Here is a 20751-nt window from a genome sequence, read left to right as displayed (position 1 = left end):
GGGGGCTGTGCCGGGAGCGCGGTGCTCGCGGGGCGGGGGCGCAATGCCGGGGACCCTGCAGGGAGAAGGCCGAGCTGGAGGCCCCGTGCCGGGGTCCGGTGCGGAGCCCCCCGGGGCAGCGGGGCCCCGCCGCGGCCGGATCCGTGCGGGCCGGGGCGGCACGGGCCGGCCCCGGACACTGGGGCGCTGCGCGGGGCGGGCCGGGGCGGAGAGGGGCGGCTCGGCTCGGCTCGGCTCGGCACGGCCCCGCCGGCACTCGGCTGGACGCTCTCGCCCGGCGCCGCCGCAGCCGCGCAGCCCGTGGGGACGCGAGGTACGGCCGGGGCCCGGGGCGGGCAGCGCGGCTCGGGACCGGCCCGGAGCGGCGGGGCTGGGGGCGCGGGGGGCGGCGGGCGCGGCGCCGGGCGCGGGTGCCTGGGGCGCCCCGCGTGGCCCCGGGGCTCGCGGCGAGGGGCCGCGCGTGGGAGGCTTCGCGGCTCGCGCGGGGCTCCCGGCGCGGGGCGGGCGCCGGGCGGGGGTCGCGAGGCGCTGCAGAGCCGGGCGGGGGGCGGCGCGGGGGATGAATGGGGGCTGCGTGGGGCCGTCCCGCGCGAGGGCTCCGTGACTGCGCGGGACGCTCCGGCTCCGTCCCCGACCCCCGGTTCCCCGGCGCGGCTGCGCGGTGCCGGCGGGACGGGCTGCCCCTGCCGGCGGCCGCACGGGGGGTGCCCCGCGCCCGGTACAGAAAGGCTGCTTTGTGCGCCGTGCCGGCGGCGCCGTGGCCGGGGGAGCTGGGCCATGGTCGCCGTGCCGCGCGGCGGCGTTTGGCGGGGTGCAAAGGTTTGGCTGCGGAGTGCGTTCCCCACGCGCTTGCTGGGAAGGGGAAGGAGAAGGGGAAGGGGAAGGGGAAGGGGAAGGGGAAGGGGAAGGGGAAGGGGAAGGGGAAGGGGAAGGGGTGCCCGTCAGCCCCGGCAGGTTAGCGGGGTGCTGCCTCGGGGCTGCGCAGCCACGCGTAGCCCTGAACGTGCTGAGCAGCGCCTGCCTTCAGGAGGCTCGTTTGCTGAGCTGTGGTTTACAGAGGGCGGTGGAAACTCAGGATTTCCATGAAGATGGAATTTGCTTCTTCGCTGGAAGAGAGGAAGGATGAAGGGACGCGAGGCGTGAAGGCTGGAGGGCTTGGGCGCGTCCTGCATCCTCCCAGCTGCTCTCCAGAGGAGTTGGCAGGCAGTGGAGCAGGTCTCCTTGCTCTCAGTAGCTCTGAGATGGCTGGTTCCCTGCCCTGCGGTGCCTGCCCCCCCCCCGGACCCGTGGTTTGCCTCCTAGCCTGGCTGGGCTGTTGAGGCTGTGGCCAATGGCTACAGCATCTGCACATTCCTTCGGGGTCTTCCCCTCCTGCCTGCCCCTCCAGAGCCCAGAGGAGCCGAGAGCAGAGTTGTCAGCCATCTCCCTGCTGTGTCTCGGGGAAACCCAGTGAAGTTAGGAACTGCAAAGAGCTGCACTGTGTGCTGCCCTGGCTTAAAGGCTGACAGCAGAGCAGGGGACATCAGACAGTCCAAAGGGCTCAGGACTGCTTGAACCTGGTAAGTGCACTCAGGTGCTCTGTCCCCCGCTGGCACTCAGGACAAACCCAGTGCCGGGGCGTCTACAGCAGTGTCCCCATCACCGCCTGGGACAGGGACACGCAGTGGGATGGCAGGGACAGGCACGCAGCCTTCTTTCTGGTCAGCCAGGGACAGCAAGCCCCCAGCCAGCCCCACCAGGAGGTGGTGGTGTGGGGAGGTGTCACTGAGCCTGCCAGTGTGGTGGGGCTGCCGGGGTGACCCTGGGGTGTTCCTCGGTGCCACTGGGAGCAGTTCAGCTGGGAGCCCTGCAGCCCCTGGACTTGGCTGTGCTTCTCCTGTGCCTCCTATCCTGTGGGGTCCCTGCTGGCGGGTCCAGCCGGTCCTGCCCCAGTGAGGTGGGGCTGTCACAACCCTCAGCTCCAGCACCCCTGGGCTGCTGGGAAGCAGGAGGACGAAGGAGGCCGGTCCAGGCAGCCAGGATTGCGAAAGGGCCGGTGCGGGAAGCCAGGCTCTGGCCTGTGTGTGCTGGGGCCCCAGGGAGATGGGGAAGGAACAGAGCCCAGTGCCTGAAACCATGGGACCCAACAGACCTTCTCCTGCCCCTGTGCTGGGGACATGACCCTTTGCTCTCAGGGATGTCCCGGCATGGGCCTTGGCAGAGTGTGATCCCATCACCTCTTGACCTTCCCAGTGATGGATAAACAGAGGGAGCTGCTTCCTCCTTCTGCTGGCAGGCTTCCCAGGTCATCGGTCATTTGCTCTGCTCTTCTCTGAGTCCTTCCAGTCTGTCAGTGCCTGCTTTGCTGCGTCTCCCTGTGCATGCCTTAGGCCTCCTGTGCAGCACTGCTGAGAGAAACCACTCCTGTGGTGCCACCCCAGCCTGGCCCTTCCCTGCTGCTGCTGCCTGGGACCTTGTCCCCATGCCATGGAGGTGACCTGCGCTTGGCTGCTGGCATGCATGAGGACCCAACACACCGACCTGCTCTATACCTGCTTCATCTGCTCCTTCCCAAGCCTGTCTACTATTCACTGAGGTTTTGCTGGGGCAGGCCAAGGCCAGTCCCAGTGCCTGGTGGGTTCTGAATAGCACAGCCTCGGAGCCAACATCCCCGTACTTGGGGTTCCCCCGCTGCCACTGCTTGCTTCTGCTGGTACAGCTGAGCCCCTGGAGGGCACAGCCCCCATGCTAGGGGAGCAAAGCCATGCTGAGGGCACTGGGGCTAGGGAGTGCAGCTCCTGTGGGGCACTGGAGCCCTTGTTTGCTGGGAAGGGCAGGGTGATGGGGCTGATTTGGAAGCAGGTCAAGCAGTGCCACAGTTCCTGCTGCCACATGGAGCTGCCCTCAGCACAGAGGGGATGCTGCAGCCGGGCTGGGGGTGTGGATCCTGTGGTCTCGGCTCTGTGGTGCACTCAGGTACCCACAACCAGCTCCATCCCTACTGTTTGCCAGGAAGGGGCTGGGGCCTCGCACATGCCTGGCTGGGACATTCCATGAGACAACAATGCACCCTTGTGGCCAAGAAGGCCGATGTTGTCCTGGGGTGCATTACCGCGAGTGTTGCCAGCAGGTCAAGGGAGGAGATCCTGCCCCTCTACTCAGCCCTGGTGAGGCCACACCTGGAGGACAGTGTCCAGTTCTGGGCTCCCCAGTACAAGAGGGAGATGGAGCTACTGGAGCGAGTCCAGTGGAGGGCTACAAAGGTGATGAGGGGACTGGAACATCTCTCATATGAAAAGAGATTGAGAGAGCTGGGCCTGTTTAGCTTGGGGAAGAGGAGACCAAGAGAAGATCTTATCCATGTGTATAAATATCTTGTGGGAGGACAGGGCCAGTCAAGAGGCAAGGGCACAAACTGAAACATGGGAAGTTCCAGCTTAATATGAGAAAACATTTCTTTATTGGGAGGGTGAAAGAGCACTGGCACAGGTTGCCCAGAGAGGCTGTGGAGTCTCCTTCTCTGGAGACATTCAAAACCCACCTGGATGTGATGCTGCACAACGTGCTCTGAGTGATCCTGCTTGGCCGGGGGGTTGGACCAGGTGATCTCCAGAGATCCTTTCCAACCTCAGCCGTTCTGTTATTCTGCGTTTCCTGAGGTTTCCTGGGCAGTCACAAGGACCTGGGCTGCTCTCCAGCATCTATGGCTGGTGCTTGCTGGGGGCCAGCCCATCCCCCCAGCTGGGTGCGCGTCCGAGCCCCATTCACCTGCCAGGGGAACGCAGGAACGCCATGCACAAAACCCCTGTCAGAGAGGGGACTTTGTGGCTGCAGACAGAAGCCAGCAGTGGGGTGCCTGAGGCCCTGGGGCAGGCGAGTCTGGGCAGGATTGTGCCCAGCTTCTGGGTAACAGCGGCAGCCAGGGCATCCATCCCTGTCCCAGGCAATTCTTGGCCCCCGACCCTCTCCACAGGTGTTGCCTGTCCATGCCCCCAGCTGCCTGCACATCTGTTCTCCAGTGGATGTGTGAGGTTCATGCTAATCTCTGGTCCTTAGGAGCAGAGCTAGCGTCCTCCCTGACACGCCTTGTACTGCTGCTCGCATCAAGCATCCCCTGTGCCGGAGAGGTGGCAGCCCCCCCTTGCTCCCAGCAGGACCAAACAGCCTGTCCCCAGGACAAAGGGGTGCCCCTGCCTCTGGCCAGAGGGAGAAGTGAGGGCGATGCCCCCTCAGGACTCTCACTCAGGTAGATCAGCCCTTCCACGGTGCAGGCAACCCCCAGCTTGTCTGTGCCTGCCAAAGAGCCCCTAGCCCTGGCACAGACCTCATGCCCGCAGCAGATCCAGCTGGCAGGACTGTGGTCCCGTTGGACTGAGTCAGCGGCTGGCTCTCTGGTTGCAGTGATCCAGAGACAGGAGCTGCAGGGAAGGGCCCAGGCTTGAAATCAAGAGATGCTGAGTGCAGATCTGCCCCGTTGGAAGCCTGTGGGACTGTGCCGCAGCTGCCTGGGGCAGGGCGGGCAGGGGGCTCCCTGTTTCCACAGCAGCACTTGGGTCCGGGAGCAAAGCTTCCAGCGAGCAAGGAAATGGGGCAGTGTCACCATGCTGGAGGAGCAAATGCACTGCTGGCATTTCAGAAAGTGGAAAAAGTGATCTGGACAACGCCAGCCCTGTTAGCCCAAGGTCTGTGACACCAAGCCTCAGAGTGCATTGCGAGAGGGAGATGTTACAGAAATGGGAAAATGGCTCGTTTTTCCCCCAGGGAGTCCACGCTGCCAACCTAACCATGCTCCTGGATGCACGTGGGAAGTGCTGAAGGCCTGTGCCGACCTCACCAAGGGCAGGGGGCAGGCAGCAGGGGCTGAGGACAGGCTGAGCTGAGACGGGGGAGCGAGTAGGGAGCGGGACGCTGGAGCCTCTAGAGAGGACAGCGGTGACCCAGGAGCACTGCAGGCGGTGACAGCGGGACCCCTTCAGCGAGCTGCGGTTAATACTGCAGGGGTGGTAGGATTTAAGCAGGTTCAGAAGCAACTGAAGGACTGTGAGGAAGACGAATCCACAGAGAGCTTTTGAATGCAAAGACAGGGGTGGCTGAGCTGTGGGCACCACAACAGGGAAGCAGCAGAGCATCCCCACCCTGTCCCAAGGCACTCCTGCTGCTTCTGTGGGCATCAGGGTCTGGGCTGAGGGACATTTGCCGTGGCCTGGCACCGCTGCATGGCTCTTGCCCTGACTGATGGCATCAGGATGTGGAGGATCTGCCAGTGCTGGCCCCATTGGCAGTGCACCGTGCCCAGACAGCCTTGTGTGGGGCTTCCCCACATCCGCAAACACAGGGCTGGGGCTGAGACCTCGCATCCAGCCAAGCTGGAGACCGGCGGCTTCAGCAATCCTGTCAATAGCAAGTGCATCAGGTCCTGCGGTAGCACTGCAGAGACTCAGTGGCACTGTGTGCCTTCCATGGCTACAGACAGACTGAGCACTTCCCTGGGTGCTGTGTTCTGGTTTCTGATCCTGCATGCTTTGTTCTTGGCCTTACATTTCCTTCAAGACAAGGGTATGGTCTATGTGATGCCGTTTTGCCAGGCCGCCCAGGTCTGTCCCCACCTACACACTCTGCCTATTTCAGTCTTCGCAGACTGTACCGGGAGAGGACTTTTTTTCTCCTTCAGACATGGTTTTGCTTTTGAAAAGCATGTGGTCTTCACCAGAGAGCCCACTGAATGGTGGCTTTCCAGTTGTAACCACATTTTAGTTACAGCAGGTGTCCAGTTTTAATCCACTTAGCAGAAGGTGCACTGATTTTGTTGAGTGCTAATCATTCATTAAAAGGTCATGCAAGATGAATTGAATGCCTTCCAGTCTCAGCCTGTTGTATCAACACAGTTACTTCAATTAACCAAACCTGTGATCTCATAAAAGGTCACACCAGCTTTGTGACATGGACTATTTCTGCAGAACTGTGGAGACTGGCATTAATTGTGCTGCTGCCCTTTAGCGTTGTATTGGCCCCATCGCAAAGCAGCCTGGAGCTTGCCTGCAGTCACCAGCAGAGATTGCCTGCCTCGTTCAGTGCAAGTGCGGGGGAAGCTTTAGCTCCACGTGTGCTTGCAGATTCCAGTCTCCCCAGGTGAGTTAAAATTAGCACTGAGAGGGCCCAGACTTGCTGGCAAGCACTTGTGTGTGATGTGTGGCGCGGCGTGGCCCTGCGGATTTACATTGCTTCACTTGGGAAGGACAGGACGTCCCCTCTGACTGATGCACAGAATAAGAAGCGTTTTATTACTGCTGTGAGATGTTAAACTGATCCCCTCGCTGCTTTCCAGGCAGAGCAGAAACACGACTGGAGCACTCCTGCCCTGCCTGCCCCCGCTGGCAGAGCTGGGATGGCCCTTTATGCCTGCCCTCCCCTTTCTCCTGCCTAACAGGCTGATTAAAAGGTTCAGCAAAGCATTTTCCTGCTGCCTGCCCACAAATATGCTTCCTGCTGGGCTTCACTTTGTTCTTGCAATGCCAAAGCAGGCAGCTGAGGCACGGGTAGCCCAGAGCCAGCCACTGCAAACCCAAGGGCTCATGGGGCACATTCCTGACCCCCAGTGCCTGGTGCTGTCCCCATCAGTGCTGCTGTGTCCCCCATACCCCAAGATGTGACAGAGGAAAGAGCAGGGCCAGAGTTGATGCGATTGCCCCACAGGGGTCGGCGTCTTCCTGCTGCAACGTCTGCTCTGGCCGTGGAGCAGTGCTGTTGGTCCCCTTGCCATCGCCCTCCCTCCTCGCACGTCCCTGCAGGCAGTGGGACTCGCTGGCACCGTGCTGGTGTCCCAGCCCGAAGGGGCAGGAGGCAGCAGGGGTCCAGGGCAATGGGCACAGGGAAGGGTTTGTCTGCCTGTCCCTGCTTCGTGTTCAGGAGTCACTGGAGGCTGGAGTGGTGACCTGGAAGAGAGAGGCATGACAGAGCAGGAGCAGGGCCGACTCCCATAGAAAACCTATCCCATGGGTGGACACGGGGCTGTGGGTCCGTCCCTGAGCCTAGGCTCCGTGCTGGTGGCAAGGCGCAGGGCGATCGTCCCAGTGCAGCACAGGGATGTATCTCGCCCCAAGAAAGGGGCTCTGACAGCTCTGTGGCCCCATCAAACCAGCACGCTGGAGCTGCGAGGGAGCAGGGGATGGGGCGCACAGGGCGGGGGCTGGCAGAGGAAGTGTGCCAGCACTATGGAGCTTGGCTGTGAGAGCAGGAGCATGTGCAGGGCTTGCATTTGCTTTCCCTTCTGCATAGCCCTGTAGCTCGCCATCAGCCTGAAATCACCCCAGCCTTTAGGTGACTGTGCTCAACCTTATTCTTTTAATGTTGTCTAATGACAACCTGTGTGAGTGAGGCATGTGGGATGTGCTCCTGGTGGCTTTGGTGCTGGGTCTGTCCCAGGAGGGGCTCCCAGGTGGAGGGGGCACTGTGCAACGGGCCGGCTGGGGGCAAGGTGTGGGGCTGCAGCGCTGTGGCAGGAGGCTCGCCGTGCCTTGGTGCTGTGCAGCTTGCTGTGCCTTGGTGCTGTGCCGCCAAACACGCTGCCAGCCCAGCCTGGAGCAGTGCTGGTGCTGCCTGCACAGGTATGCTGCTCCCAGGCGGTGCGGCACTGAGGGGGTTAAGGTGGTCCCTGGCGGCAGATTTGGGAATAGGGTGAAGGAGGTTTACAGAGAAACGTTTTCACCATTGTTTGTCAACGAGGCTGGTGCAGGAATACCGCATGTCCCACAGGTATTCTCAGGGAGCCACAAATGTTACTGAAGGGCTGGAGAAAATGCCTCACAGGGAGAGATGTAAACGGCTCTGGTTGCGTCGCTCCTGACAGTGGGCAGGAGCATGGCTTGGCAGCCCCGTGGTCAGCAGCTCCGGCCCCGGCTGCTGTGCGGCCGGTGGTGCACCGAGGTCCACAGCCAGCCCAGCCAGGCCCCCCCCCCATTCCCTGGCCCTGTCCCAGCACCTCTGCTCCAGCAGCCGGTGCCCCTCCTTTCTGGAGGTGATGCACGTCTGCTGGGCACATCTGCTGTCGTTCTCGGCACGGGAAATGTGCGCCAGCAGCACAGCGGGGCGAGGGGCTGGGGATGGCGGGCAGCGGGGCTGGGGGGCAGCGGGGCTGGGGGGGCAGGCGGGTGGTGGCCAGGGGCTGTTCCTGGCTGGGGATGGGACACACGGGCGTGCTGGCACCCAGAAGAACTGTGCAGGAGTGGGGGGCTTCACCTCACAGCACCGGGCCGAGCTGGCATTGCGGCACGATGCAGTTCTCCCGCTTGCCCTGACACTGTGTCCCCACACAGGGCCACGCCGCCATGGGACACCACAGCACGTGGACGTGGCAGGAGCTGCTGGTGCTGCTGGGGGGGCTGTGGCTGTGGGGGGGCAGTGCCCAGCCCACCCCTCCGGGCCCCACGCGCAGCCCCGCGCCCCAGCTGAAGTTTCGGCTGGCTGGCTACCCACGCAAGCACAACGAGGGCCGCATCGAGGTCTTCTACAACGATGAATGGGGCACCATCTGTGATGACGACTTCACGCTGGCCAACGCACATGTGCTGTGCCGGCACCTCGGCTTCGTGGCTGCCACCGGCTGGGCCCACAGCGCCAAGTACGGCAAAGGCGTTGGTAAGAGGCGCAGCCGTGTGCTGCACGAGGCTGGTGTGGGGGCCAGCAGGGCCCCATGTCTGCAGAGTGCCTGGCAGCGTGAATATGCGTGTGTGTGCGCCTGCGTGTGCGTGCATGTGCAAAGCAGACTTGCAAACTCCACGTGTGTGTGTGTGTGTGTGTGTGTGTGTGTGTGTCCCCAGCACTTAGGGAGGATGCACGCACTACGACAGTGGGCTGTGCATGCCCTGGGTGGTGCAGGTGGCTGCAGCGCTGTGCTGCTGAGGACACATGCAGAGGGGCAGCAGGCTGCGTGCAGGCGAGATGCCATACAGGCCCCAGGTGCTGTGGAGACTCCCTACCAGCTGCTCCCACACTCAGGCTTTCCCTCGTTGCATGTCTGGCCCCAGCTTTGTGCCAAGGGAGGGCTGCCCCAGCCTCATCTCCACGTGCCTGCTACATGTCTGCGTGGCCTTGGCACCTTCCCTGCTCCTGGGGGCTGCTGCGTGGGCTTGGTTCCCTCTCACCTCTGGCCCTGGCATGTGGCAGGGCGGATCTGGCTGGATAACGTGAATTGTGCGGGAAGTGAGAAGAGCATTGGGGACTGCAAACACCGTGGCTGGGGGAACAGTGACTGCAGCCACGAGGAAGATGCAGGTGTCATCTGCAAGGACGAGCGCATCCCAGGCTTCAAGGACTCCAACGTCATTGAGGTGAGGGTGCTGTGTCTGGGGTGGCCCTGCCTGGCTTTTGACCCCCCTGCCTGGCTGGGGGCAGCTTTCTCACTGCAGCCCGGCAGGCACCTGTGTGCAGGATCCGCGGTGCCCTCCATCTGTGCCTGCCAGTGGGGAGGAGAGGCTGCGATGTGCAGCCCTGCAGCAGGCAAATCCTGCCCCACATGGAGTGCAGTACTGCCACGGCATCCCCTGGGCATCCCCTGGGCATCCTGAGCTGCTCCTTCCCTCGTGGCTGTCCTGTGCCCCTGCAGACTGTATTCCCCTGTCTGCCAGGGGCCCTGGTCCCAGACCTGCTCCTGCACGCTGCACTCTGCTGGCATGTGTGGCCGCTCCCCTCTATCTCTCTTCCAGGCTGTTTCTCAGACCACACCTGGGGTGTGGGGACATGGCGCAGCTCTGGGCATGCGCTAGCTGGGGTCCCACCAAGAGAGGGGTGCTGGAGCCATGTCCTGCAGGCTGTGCCCAGCATCCAGTGCCCTTTGCTGCCATCCTGCCCTGGGAGGGTGCCTGGGCTGGGGTCTGGATACAAGGTTCTGAGGTGAAGGGATGGCAGCACTGGCTCTCCTGGCTGCAGTCCTGGAAATAGACCTGAGGGACCAGGGACGGGGATAGGTACTTGGCTACCCTGGGCCATTGGAGATGGGACCATCCTGTCCCTGTTCCCCGCATGGGTCTGGGGACCCCCCCCCTCCTGCAGGGCATCCTTGGGCTGGCAGGGAGCGGGGTGCCAAGCAAGCCTGGGGTGACCCCTGCCCTGCAGACAGAGCAGAGCCACGTGGAGGAGGTTCGCCTGCGGCCGGTGGTGTCAGGGGCCCGGCGGCGGCTGCCAGTGACAGAGGGTGTCGTGGAGGTGCGCTACAAGGATGGCTGGGCACAGATCTGCGACGAGGGCTGGGACACCAAGAACAGCCGTGTCATCTGTGGCATGATGGGCTTCCCTGCAGAGAAGAAGGTGAACAGGAACTTCTACAAGTGAGTGGGGCTGGCAAGGAGTCCCGTGTGGCTGGGGTGTTGGAGCAGTACTGGGGAATGCCAGGGGCAGTGCTGGGGGGACAGTTGGGAGCTTGCTGTTGGGCATTGAGGCTCCCCAGCATCCATCCCGTCCCTGCAGTTCACCCAGCCCTAGCTCCATGGGCCATTTGGGCACTAGCTAACCAAGCTGGGGGTCCGTGGCACGGCTGGGGGCCACCATTCTCCCCATGCACCACTGCAGAGCCTGACCAAGAGGGCAAGTTTTGCTCCCCGGCAGTGGTGCACCTCTACATTTCCCTCTCGTAGGGAGTGCGGGGGTCCCTGTGCCCAGGGTGGTTTGTTGTGAGCCAGGCAGGGATGCTGCCACAGCACTGTGACTCAAGGGAGGGGTCCGGGTGTGCGTGCACTGCCCGTGGTGCGGTGCCCAGCAGTGTGCGCACCCCTCACCGCACAGCCAGGGTGTTGCTCCTGCAGGCGGTTGAAGCGCGCAGCCAGGACGAAGGGACGGAGCCCAAGGCTGGGCAGCAGGTAAGGGGCTGGGGCGCCCCGTCTGCTGAGCCCTGGGCAGCGCCGGGCTGTCCTGTCCTGCCAGTCTCTGCAGTCCGAGCGGATCCTGGCATGAGCGGATCTGGACAGAGCAGACTGAGGGCCTGTGGTGTGCTGGGCAGGAAGAGCCCACTCCAGTGGGACCTGTCTGGGTGCACTGGGGTCCCCTGTCCCCCATGAGAGATGCTCTTTCTCCTAGGCTGCTGGTGCCCCAGGCCAAGCAGCCTTGTCCCACACAATGGGCAGGGTCTGTGTCTGCAGAGCAGACCCATTGTGGGCAGGGTCCTGGTGGAAGTCATGGGGAGGGCTGCGGTGCCCTGTGCTGCAGCCCTGCGGGGACAGGGAGGCCTCGGAAAGGAGCTCTCTCTCCTGGTGGATAAGGAGGGTGGACTGCAGGAATGGGCTGCTTTCTGCAGAAAGTGGCAGTGGGGAAGCTGGAAAGGCTGCGCACTTCCCTATTCCCAATGGGGTGGGATGGCGCGGGCATTAAAGTGCTTGCTCAGCAGTGCTGGTGGTGCTGGGCACCAGGGCAGTGGGCATGGTGGTGCTGGGCACTGGGCTGATGGTCGTGGTTTGCTCGGTCTTGTCCCAGGTGCTGCAGCTGCCCGGGATCTCTTGCACTGTCTGCCCACTCTCTCTTGCTGCCATTCTGCCTGACCCCGGGGACAGTCTGGCTGCCCTTTCCCTCTGGCCCTGCGCTGCTGCTGACAGATTTGGCAGTGGGTGCAGAGACCCAGGCTACTTCCAAAGCCATCCAAAGCCCATCCTCCCTGGGCTGTTGCATGGTACCTCTCGCTTGAGCCCATCATGTGGAGAAGCTGCTCTGCCCCTGCCCTGCTCCAGCTCGGTCCCACCATCCCCGTGGTGCTGAAGGTGCCCCATGTGCTCTTGGCCCATCCCAAGTCCTTCACTGTGACCTCCTAGCACTGTGTCATCGATGGGCACCGTCCCCAGCTCCTGTAGCTCTGCCTGTGCTGGTGGTGGGAGTCCAGATGGGGTCAGCCTGTGGGGGTCTCCTCAAAGCCCCACTCACACATCCCTCTTGCTGCAACTTGCTGGTGCTGCTTTGTCTGGTTGGTGCCCTCTGCCTCTTTCCCACTGAGCGGGCATTATCCACGTGGCACTGGGCAAAATGCTGCGCCACGTCTGTGAGCCGCGATCCGCTCCCTTTCCTCTGCCTGCCACAGGAGCCAAGCTCTGGTTTGCTTGGGCTGAGCTGTTCAGGCTGCACGTTTGCAGCCCGCGTGGGGTGATGGTAATGGGTAATCCTGGCTGGAAGGGACCTCGTGGTTCTGGTCCAACATCTCCTGCAGCGCTGTGGGCTGGCTCAGGGCTTCATCCAGCTGGCGTTTGAAAGACAAGGACAGAGATCCCACAGCCTTGTGGACTCTGCTCTGATGCTGAGTGGCCCTCATGGGGAAAGTTTTCCTTACATCTAGTGTGACCCTCTTCTTGCAAATTTTGCCTGCTTTCCCTTGTGCACCCGTCATTAGCAGCTGTGAAGAGCCTGGCTCCAGCTTCCTGACAGCCCTTTGTGGGTGCAGGTCGGGGGCTGCCTGAGCCCCTGGAGCCAAATCATCACGAGGCTGCAGCAGCCCAGCTTCCCATTTCTCTGCCAGTCCCTGGCTGTCCCGGTGCTGTCTGCAGGGCTCGCTCCGCTTTGCTGATATCTTTCTTGTATCAGGAGACCCAGCATTGGGCACAGGATCTACCTGTGGTCTCAGGAGTGCAGATGGGTGCTGATGTCCTCTGAACATTTGTGTGAACCCTCGTCCTGACTGTCGTGCGCTGTGTCACAGGGCTCACTGGGCTGCGTGGGCTGACACTGATGTGCTGTAGGCTGGCAGGACAGCTGCCAGGCTTGGTTTTGCCTTGTCCCTAGTTTCTGGGGAGCTTGCAGCCCCCTGCCCTGTTTTGTCACTCTTTTCTCCTGGTCCCTGGGAATTTGGCCATGCTCAGCGTCTTCCTCCCCACCAAGCAAAACAAACCATTTTTGGTGTGTGTGTGTGGACACAACATACCGGCATTCTAGGGTTTTCTCTGTGCTGCTCAGTGTGATCCCAGGGTACTCCCCGCACTGAAGCTGGGTGCGGTGAGCTCACAGAGTGTCTCACCATCCCCATGGCTTCGGGGAGAGCACTGTCCACATGCACCACTAGCTTGGCGCCGTGCTTGCTAGGTGTCCTGCTCCCCTTGGAGCAAAGCACAGTGATGTTGTCTGGTGTCTGGATGAGGACAGGGGCATACCTCACTTGCACCTGACAGATCAAATCATTGCCACCGGTGTTTGATCTTCTGCTGTGTGTCAAAGCAGCACGGGATGTTGCTGCATCTGTCACAGTTTCCTGGCGGGATGTGGGCAGGAAACTGCATCATTGCTGTGGAGGGCAGTTGTGTCATATTGCTGGCAGCAGATGATGCCATTGCACCCACGCATGACACGAAGTGGACGTGCATGAGGCTCGCCAGGGGCACGCATGCCAAGCTCAGTCTCCAGGGAGAGGTGACAGCCTGGGGCCCCAGGCTCCTTGATGGTTGTTTTCTGTTTTCCAGGCTGGCCTCCAAATCTCAGCCTAAACAAAAGCGCAGGGAGGACGTAGGGTCCAGGAAGAGGTAAATGGCTCCAGTGGGCAGCCCGAGTGCCTGGAGCCCTGCTCAGCGCTGCTGGAGCCACGCGTGTCCCTGTGCTGCTGGGACAGGGGCAGGGCCAGCAACTGGTGGGCACCCGGGGGGCACAGCGCATCCCGCCGGGGATGGAGCCAGGGGATGGAGCCAGGGGATGGAGTGAGGGGCAGGGACGGTGCAGCCGCAGGGGGGGCGACCGCCGACACCTCTGCTCCCGGTGGCTGTGCCTCAGGCTGTGCTCTCTCCTTGCAGGCTGTTCGCGGAGCGGCAGCAGCTCAACTACCGCCTGCACTCCGTGTCCTGCACGGGGACGGAGGTGCACCTCTCCATGTGCACCTTCCAGTTCTACCAGGGCAACACCTCCACAGCCTGCGGGGCCGGCATGCCCGCCGTTGTCAGCTGCCTGCCTGGGCCCCTCTTCACCTCTGGCAGCACCCACAAGAAGAAGCAGCGCCAGCAGCAGCAGGGCCAGGTGAGCCCTGCAGGGTGGGTGTGCGGTGCTGTGGTGGCCCACAATGGCCACTGCCCTGTTGCAGGGCTCTGAGCCCCTGGCTGGGCCAAGAGCAGGCATGCGGTGTCCCTGGGGCAGGAGGTGGGGACAGCGTTCTGTCCCTGCACGTCACAGCCACCTCTGTGCTGCACCGTGCTGTGCCGTGGCACACCGCTGTGCCATGCCACACTGTGCAGTGCCACGTTGTGCCGCACCGTGCCTGCCGTGCTGTGCCACACCGTGCCGCCCCACGCTGTCCCCTGCCATGCCCTGACCCAATGCCCCGCAGCTGCGGATCCGGCTGAAGGGAGGTGCGAAGGCCGGGGAGGGCCGCGTCGAGGTGCTCAAGAGCAACGAGTGGGGCACAGTCTGTGATGACCGCTGGAACCTGCTGTCAGCCAGCGTGGTGTGCCGTGAGCTGGGTTTCGGCAGCGCCAAGGAAGCCCTCACTGGGGCACGCATGGGCCAAGGTGAGGGTCCTGGGCCAGGCATTGCTTTCAGATGGCTGCGCTGGGCGAGCCACAGCCAGGCCTGGCGCTGCAGCTGCGGGCAGCACGTGGTGCAGGGCTTGCCCGGAGCATCCCGGGGGACTGCAGCCGCTTGGTCCTTTGGGGAGGGCAGGGCTGTGCCGGGAGGGGGGCAAGGGCAGCTGCGGTGGGGGATGGTGCGGCTGGGCGCTGAGCCCCACAGCTTCTCTGCAGGGACAGGGCCAATCCACCTGAACGAGGTGCAGTGCCTGGGCACCGAGAAGTCCCTCTGGAGCTGCCCCTTCAAGAACATCACGCAGGAGGACTGCAAGCACACAGAGGATGCAGCCGTCCGCTGCAACATCCCCTACATGGGCTACGAGAACCTGGTGCGTGTTGTGGTGGGGGCTGCGCATCCGTGGGGTTCCTGGCATTGGGGCCATGGAGTGAGGGGCTGAGGGACCACAGCAGTGCCTGTGTCACCTGCAGAGCCCGGGGAGCCCATGGGACCTAACATGGGATGTCCCCTCATCTGTCCTGTACTGCACCCCATTGTTGTTTCCTCCCGATCTGGGGAAAGGGCTGCCCAGGGGGGGTTGGGGATTTCTGGGGACTGGAGTCCCAAACTGTCCCTGTGGGTAGGGTGGTGGAAGGGAGGCCCTGGGGGCTCTGAGAGCTCTGTGGTGCCCCCTGCTCAGTGGTGTGGCCAGCTGCTCCCTGCTGAAGCACCTGAAAAAAAATCGCTGTGGGCCAAGCAAGAGAGATTTTTTTCAAACTGATGATGAAATGAGCAAATGGAGCAGCACCTTCCTTTGACCTAGTGTCTCATTTCATCCACTTTGGGCTTTTTAACCTTTTTAACATTCTCACGCTTGTCATTTCTGAAATGAGAACACATTTTGAAATGAATTATTTTCCCTGCTTTGGTACACACTTCCTGAACCCACAAAGTTTTGGCCCCAAAAGTGCCATTTTTGGTGAGCTCCCAGCTCACCAAAAGTTGTGCCTGGCTCTGCTCAGCTCCTGTCTGCTTCTTCCTTCATGCCGTGCCGCCCTGGCCCTGGGGCCCATCCAGGTGCTGCCGCGTGGCCCCGGCTGCCTGAGCAGGATGCGCTGTGGGACACGGCCCCAGCAGCAGGAGCATCGCTCACGATGCCGATGACGCTGCCACTGCCTTTCTCTGCAGATTCGGCTGAGCGGGGGTCGGAGCCGCTTCGAGGGGCGGGTCGAGGTGGCGGTGGGGGCTGGCGACGGGGACGAGCTCCGCTGGGGTCTGGTCTGCGGCGAAGGCTGGGGTACGCTGGAGGCGATGGTGGTCTGTCGCCAGCTGGGTCTGGGATTCGCTAACCACGGCTTACAAGTAGGTGCTAGCGCCAGCTTGGCCAGGGCAGCGAGCCGCCACCACCACTGCTCCGCGGGGACGGGGATGGGGACACGGGGACGGGGACGTGGCGGGGGGCGGTGCAGTGCGGGGTGCGCGCTCACGGCCCCAGGACTTCCCCACAGATCCGCCTAGCCGGCGGGAGGATGGCGTTCGAGGGCCGTGTGGAGGTGAAGCGCGGCAGTAAGTGGGGCACAGTGTGCAGCGATGGCTGGACCACCAAAGAGGCCATGGTGGCCTGCCGCCAGCTTGGCCTGGGCTACTCCCTGCACGCGGTGACGGTAGGTGCCGGCGGGGAGGCGCCTGGTGATGCCCTGGCAAGCACAGACACCGGCGCTTCCCTGATGGCCCTGGGGCTGAGTGGGATGGGTGATGGGACGTGGCCCCTCTGTGCCATAGGACCTGTGGGGGCAGCCTGAGGGGGTGGGCAGGGTACACCGAGGCAGAGTGCGTCTGAGCCGGGTCACCCACAGCATTTGGCCCAGCCTGTCTCACCCACCCCAGGAGACGTGGTACTGGGATGCCAGCAACGTGACGGAGATGGTGCTGAGCGGTGTGAAGTGCGCTGGCCACGAGATGTCCCTGAGCCACTGCCAGCACCACGGCAGCAGCCTGAGCTGCAGGAACACGGGCACGCGCTTCGCCGCAGGCGTCATCTGCTCTGAGAGTGAGCGCTGATGGGGACTGCGGGCACGGGGCCGTGGGGCCAGGGGCTGCAGAGGCAGAAGCTGTGGGCAAGGGGCTCCACAGGTGGTGGGGGCTGTGGGGTCAGCCTGTTCTGGCTGATGGGGGGGGGGGAAATACACCTTCACCTGGCTGGCTCAGCCCTGCTTGCGCTGTGCAGCGGTGTGTCCAGCTGTCCCTGAGCCACCGCCTGCTCCCCAGCCGCCTCCGACCTGCTGCTGCATGCGCCGCTGGTGCAGGAGACGGCGTACATCGAGGACCGGCCGCTGCACATGCTGTACTGTGCCGCCGAGGAGAACTGCCTCTCCAGCTCGGCCCGCCTGGCCAACTGGCCCTACGGGCACCGCCGCCTGCTCCGCTTCTCCTCCCAGATCCACAACAACGGCCGGGCCGACTTCCGCCCCAAGGCCGGCCGCCACTCCTGGGTCTGGCACGAGTGCCACCGGTGCGTGCAGGGAACGGCCGGGGCTGGGCTGCGGGCAGCAGGAGGGCAGTGGTGCTGCTGGTGGGCAGGGGGAGGGTGGTTCCAGGACCATGTCATTTTCCCCAGTTTTGTCTCAGCGGTGTTGGGGCTGGAGGTGTTGGGGGGTAAGGACGGGGCTGCAGGCTGTGCGGGGGCTGAGCCTCCCCTTGCCGGGGCCACCTGGCTGGGGCCAGCCGTGTCCCATCCCAGGGCAAGGCTGAGCTCTGCCCTAGCCTCGTGGTGCTGTGACCTCAGAGCAGGGGCTGTGGGGACCTTCCCAAGCACTGAGGGGACGGGCAGCTGGGGGACCTGTCTCCTGCTTGCTCTGTGGGTTTCCTCAGCTGCTGCTTCCACCTCTGGCCCTCCCTGAGGGTTGCAGTGGTGCAGAAGGGCGCTGCGGGCTCTCTCACAGGCACTACCACAGCATGGACATTTTCACCCACTACGACATCCTGACTCCCAATGGCACCAAAGTGGCAGAGGGCCACAAGGCCAGCTTCTGCCTTGAGGACACAGAATGTGAAGAAGGTGGGAACCGCAAGGCTGTGGGGCACTGTCCCTGCCGCGTCCCCCCCCGTGCAGGGGGCTGCAGCAGGGATGAGCCGCGCTCTCTTCTTGCCTGCAGATGTGGCCAAGCGGTACGAGTGTGCCAACTTCGGGGAGCAGGGCATCACGGTGGGCTGCTGGGACCTGTACCGGCACGACATCGACTGCCAGTGGATCGACATCACTGATGTCAAGCCCGGCAACTACATCCTGCAGGTGCTGCAGCTCTGCCCCCTGCCCCTCTCACACCCCCTGAGCAGTACTGCCTGGGACATGCTGGGGAGCCCACCCAGCGCGGGCTGTGCCGTGGGGCTAGGAGGGCTCTGGAGCTTGCCTCTGCCCCTTGGTCCTCAGCACGCTGCTGGCCCTTCTGCGGACAGGGTGCCTGGCCCCAGGAGCCACGGCAAGGAGGGACTGTGCCTATCCCAGGGCCTGGAGTTGTGCAGGGCTCGTGTGGAACCCGCTCAGGCTTGCTGCGGCCTGAAAGCCATTTCCTGCCCCAATAAATGTTGCTCTTGGGCACATGGGGCACAGTGACAGGGCCACCAGCTCCTCAGAGCCCTCCAGCACATCCCACTGCGGCCAGGGAGACAGGGCCGTGCTGGGGCCGTACCCCAGGCAGCCGCTACGCTGGGCTGGGAGGGCCGAGCTGACCTGGTGAGGGGCTGCAGGGCCTGGGGCAGGGGCCCGCAGCTCCTCACTGTCAGCACCCCGCAGGTCGTCATTAACCCCAACTTCGAGGTGGCAGAGAGCGACTTCACCAACAACGCCATGAAGTGCAACTGCAAGTACGACGGGCACCGGATCTGGGTGCACAGCTGCCACATCGGTAACGGCCCAGGGACGTGGCATGGGCTGAGGCGAGGGCACGGTGGGGCTGGGGGTGTTCTGGGGGGGGACCGAGACAGGGGCAGCAAGGGATGGGGGCAGGCTGGGGGCACGGGCAGGCGTCGGGGGCAGGGGCTGGGGTGCCGGGGGTGGCTGGGGAAGGGCAGAGGCACTGGCAGGACAGCACTGGAGCTGACGGCTCTTGTCCTCTGCCGCCCAGGCGATGCGCTCAGCGAGGAGGCCAGCAAGCGGTTTGAGCAGTACCCGGGCCAGCTGAACAACCAGATCTCGTAGGGCCCAGACACAGGAGCCCCGGGGAGATGGGCATCTCCCTCCTCCGCCCCACACGTGCAGGAGGAAGCTGCTGCGGGGCCGGTGGGGGGCTCACCCCCAACACCTCCGAGCCCTGCACTGCTCTGGGGGCTGCCCAGGACCCACCACCGGGGAGCCACCGGGGGCTGGAGGCACCGGCAGCCCGGGGCACTGCCCCAAACACTGGCCGGATGCTGCGCCCCCTTCCTGGGCTGCGGCACCAGGGCACGGTCCAGAGAGGCCCCGCGCCTCCTCCTGCTGCACCGTGCTCCCCCCGCTCCCCATCCCCACCACCCCACTGCACCCCCTCCTGCTCCCCCAGCCCAGTTCCTCTCGCCCTGAGCTGCCTTCTCTTGGGCTCTGCCCTCTGCTGGCACCAGGACCCTCTGCCCACCTGGGGACCCCCCCCCGCTCAGGGCCAGCCTCTGTCATGCCCCAGGAGCCCCTTGTTCCCCAGGATGCGGTGGCCGCCCTGTACTGGCAGTGCTGCCTCTGGCTGCCCAGCAGCAGCTCCCACACTCATTCCTTAGTTGTAATTTTATTTTCTTGATAAAGTTGTCTGTTCTATTTCCTCAAGGGGTGCTGGGTCCTCTCTGGGGTGGAAAGAAGAGCCTGGTAACTCGGGGGTAAAGCACAGCCAGGCTGTCCGGCACGGTGTGTGGGAGCTGCCCCCGCACAGGGGGAGGGAAGGGGCTGCCGGAGGCTGCAGCAGCGGCACTGGCCCCACGCAGCCCCACAGAGCTGCTGGAGGCCCGCAGCAGCAGGAGCAGATGGGGCCACCCTGGCGCAGCATGGATGTGGTGAAGCGCTGTTTCCCCTGTGCCAGATGCAACGCAGATGTCATGTAGCAGGAATCCCAAGCAGCATGACCTTCCACCAGCCCCGCAGGGCTGTGAACCGCAGGGAGTGCAAGCTCACAGCAGAGCTGGGCTGCCTCGGTGGGGAGCAGCCCCACAGGGATTGACATGGGTGGAGCAGAGCCCCACGGAGTCAGGGAGACTGCGCACACATCGGGACACCAGACACGTGAAAGGGAGAAAGACACCTCAGTTGCTGCAGCTCTTGTCCTTCAGCCAGAGGCTCTGGCCGTGTCTGAGCAGTGCAGAGGAGCAGCTCCAGCCTCTGCTGGGGGCAGACCAGGGGAGGAGAGGGGCAGCTGGCACCGGGCAGGCCCTGGCTCCAGCACTGGAAAGCGCTGCGGTCAGCGCTGCCGGAACAGCTATGCAAGAAACGTCTGTGCTATTTCCCCTGCGAGTGGCCGCCCCTCCCCACGGCTGGGGCTTGCCGGGGAACAAATTCCACTGGTGAGGCCAGGGCCAGCCTGAAAGGAGGCCTGTTCTCCGCGTGGGAGGCACGGGCACGCAGGGAGCAGTGCTTTGAGCCGCCCTCTGCCGCAGCACCCCCAAGGAACTGTGCTTCCTTCATCACCTAAAAATGACGGGTGCACGAGGGCTTGGGAGTCCCTCCACGGGTACAGCCTGGCTGGACGCTTGCACTCCTGATGCTGGAGCTGGGCCCTGGTGCAGCCCCTCCGGCCCCCCAGCCCCAGCAGCTCCCTGCCTCCCACAGCTGCTGGCAGGGGCGCTGGGGCTGGAGCGGAGCAGGGCTCTTCCAGGAAGGCGAGCACAGCCTGGGCTGCTCCTTCCCAGTGCAGACAGGCTCTTGGCCGCCAGCTGCAGAGGACAGGGAGGGAGGGAGCGTGGCCAGGCAACAGAGGGCCCGTCGGGTCCCCAGGGGCCGCTGCGTGCGTGGGAGCGCAGCGCTCTGGCGCAGAGATGCCGGCCAGGGGAGGGAAGGAGGGAGGGGGCCCAGAAGGCACACGCAGCCCTCTCACAGGCTCTCCCAAATCGGGGCTGGCGCTGTGCTACTCCTGCCAGATCGTAAGCTGGCTTGGCCATGACATTGAAGACCCCTTCACTGCGACCCAGAGAGCTGTGTCCAAGGAGTAGATGTGGACACTGACACTGGAGCATTTTGCAATGCTCCACATGGGAGTGATTTGACCTGGAAAACATCAGCCCCCTCCCTGAGGCCTTGTGGGAACACCCCCATCAGCGAGCTCTGCCCAGGCCCATCTCAGCCTGCATGTGAGGAAGGTGGTGACAGCC

General features: G+C 63.6%; 1 protein-coding gene across 7 annotated transcripts; it reads left to right on the top strand.

Moving 5' to 3' along the window:
- The first annotated feature begins 28 nt into the window (after positions 1-28).
- Positions 29-19214, top strand: LOXL3 (lysyl oxidase like 3). Of its 7 annotated transcripts, XM_072038004.1 has the most exons (16): positions 29-313; positions 8292-8613; positions 9142-9305; positions 10090-10301; positions 10776-10829; positions 13401-13460; positions 13725-13944; positions 14252-14432; positions 14664-14818; positions 15616-15789; positions 16315-16477; positions 16696-16939; positions 17370-17485; positions 17583-17719; positions 18221-18332; positions 18552-19214. In XM_072038004.1, the coding sequence occupies exons 1-16, from the start codon at positions 44-46 to the stop codon at positions 18623-18625; spliced, it is 2658 nt and encodes an 885-aa protein (XP_071894105.1). In that variant the 5' UTR covers positions 29-43; the 3' UTR covers positions 18626-19214. The 7 variants fall into 7 exon arrangements, 6 of the variants coding, with proteins under 6 accessions (XP_071894105.1, XP_071894100.1, XP_071894099.1 ...); XR_011809314.1 differs by lacking the exon at positions 10776-10829 and having other exon boundaries at positions 16655-16939; XM_072037999.1 differs by lacking the exons at positions 10776-10829; positions 15616-15789 and adding an exon at positions 15936-16091.
- The last annotated feature ends 1537 nt before the right edge of the window (positions 19215-20751 follow it).

Source organism: Anas platyrhynchos, chromosome 4, assembly GCF_047663525.1.
Source record: "Anas platyrhynchos isolate ZD024472 breed Pekin duck chromosome 4, IASCAAS_PekinDuck_T2T, whole genome shotgun sequence".
Lineage (NCBI taxonomy): Eukaryota > Metazoa > Chordata > Aves > Anseriformes > Anatidae > Anas > Anas platyrhynchos.
Note: the sequence above shows the minus strand (reverse complement) of the source record. Positions and strands in the feature narration are given on the sequence as shown.

Bases quoted from the DNA above. Each gene is read 5' to 3' on its own strand.
- LOXL3 (XM_072038004.1), top strand. From the start codon at position 44: ATGCCGGGGACCCTGCAGGGAGAAGGCCGAGCTGGAGGCCCCGTGCCG. The intron at 314-8,291 runs GTACGGCCGGGG...GTCCCCACACAG, and splicing joins GCAGCCCGTGGGGACGCGAG to GGCCACGCCGCCATGGGACA. The intron at 17,486-17,582 runs GTGGGAACCGCA...TCTTGCCTGCAG, and splicing joins GGACACAGAATGTGAAGAAG to ATGTGGCCAAGCGGTACGAG.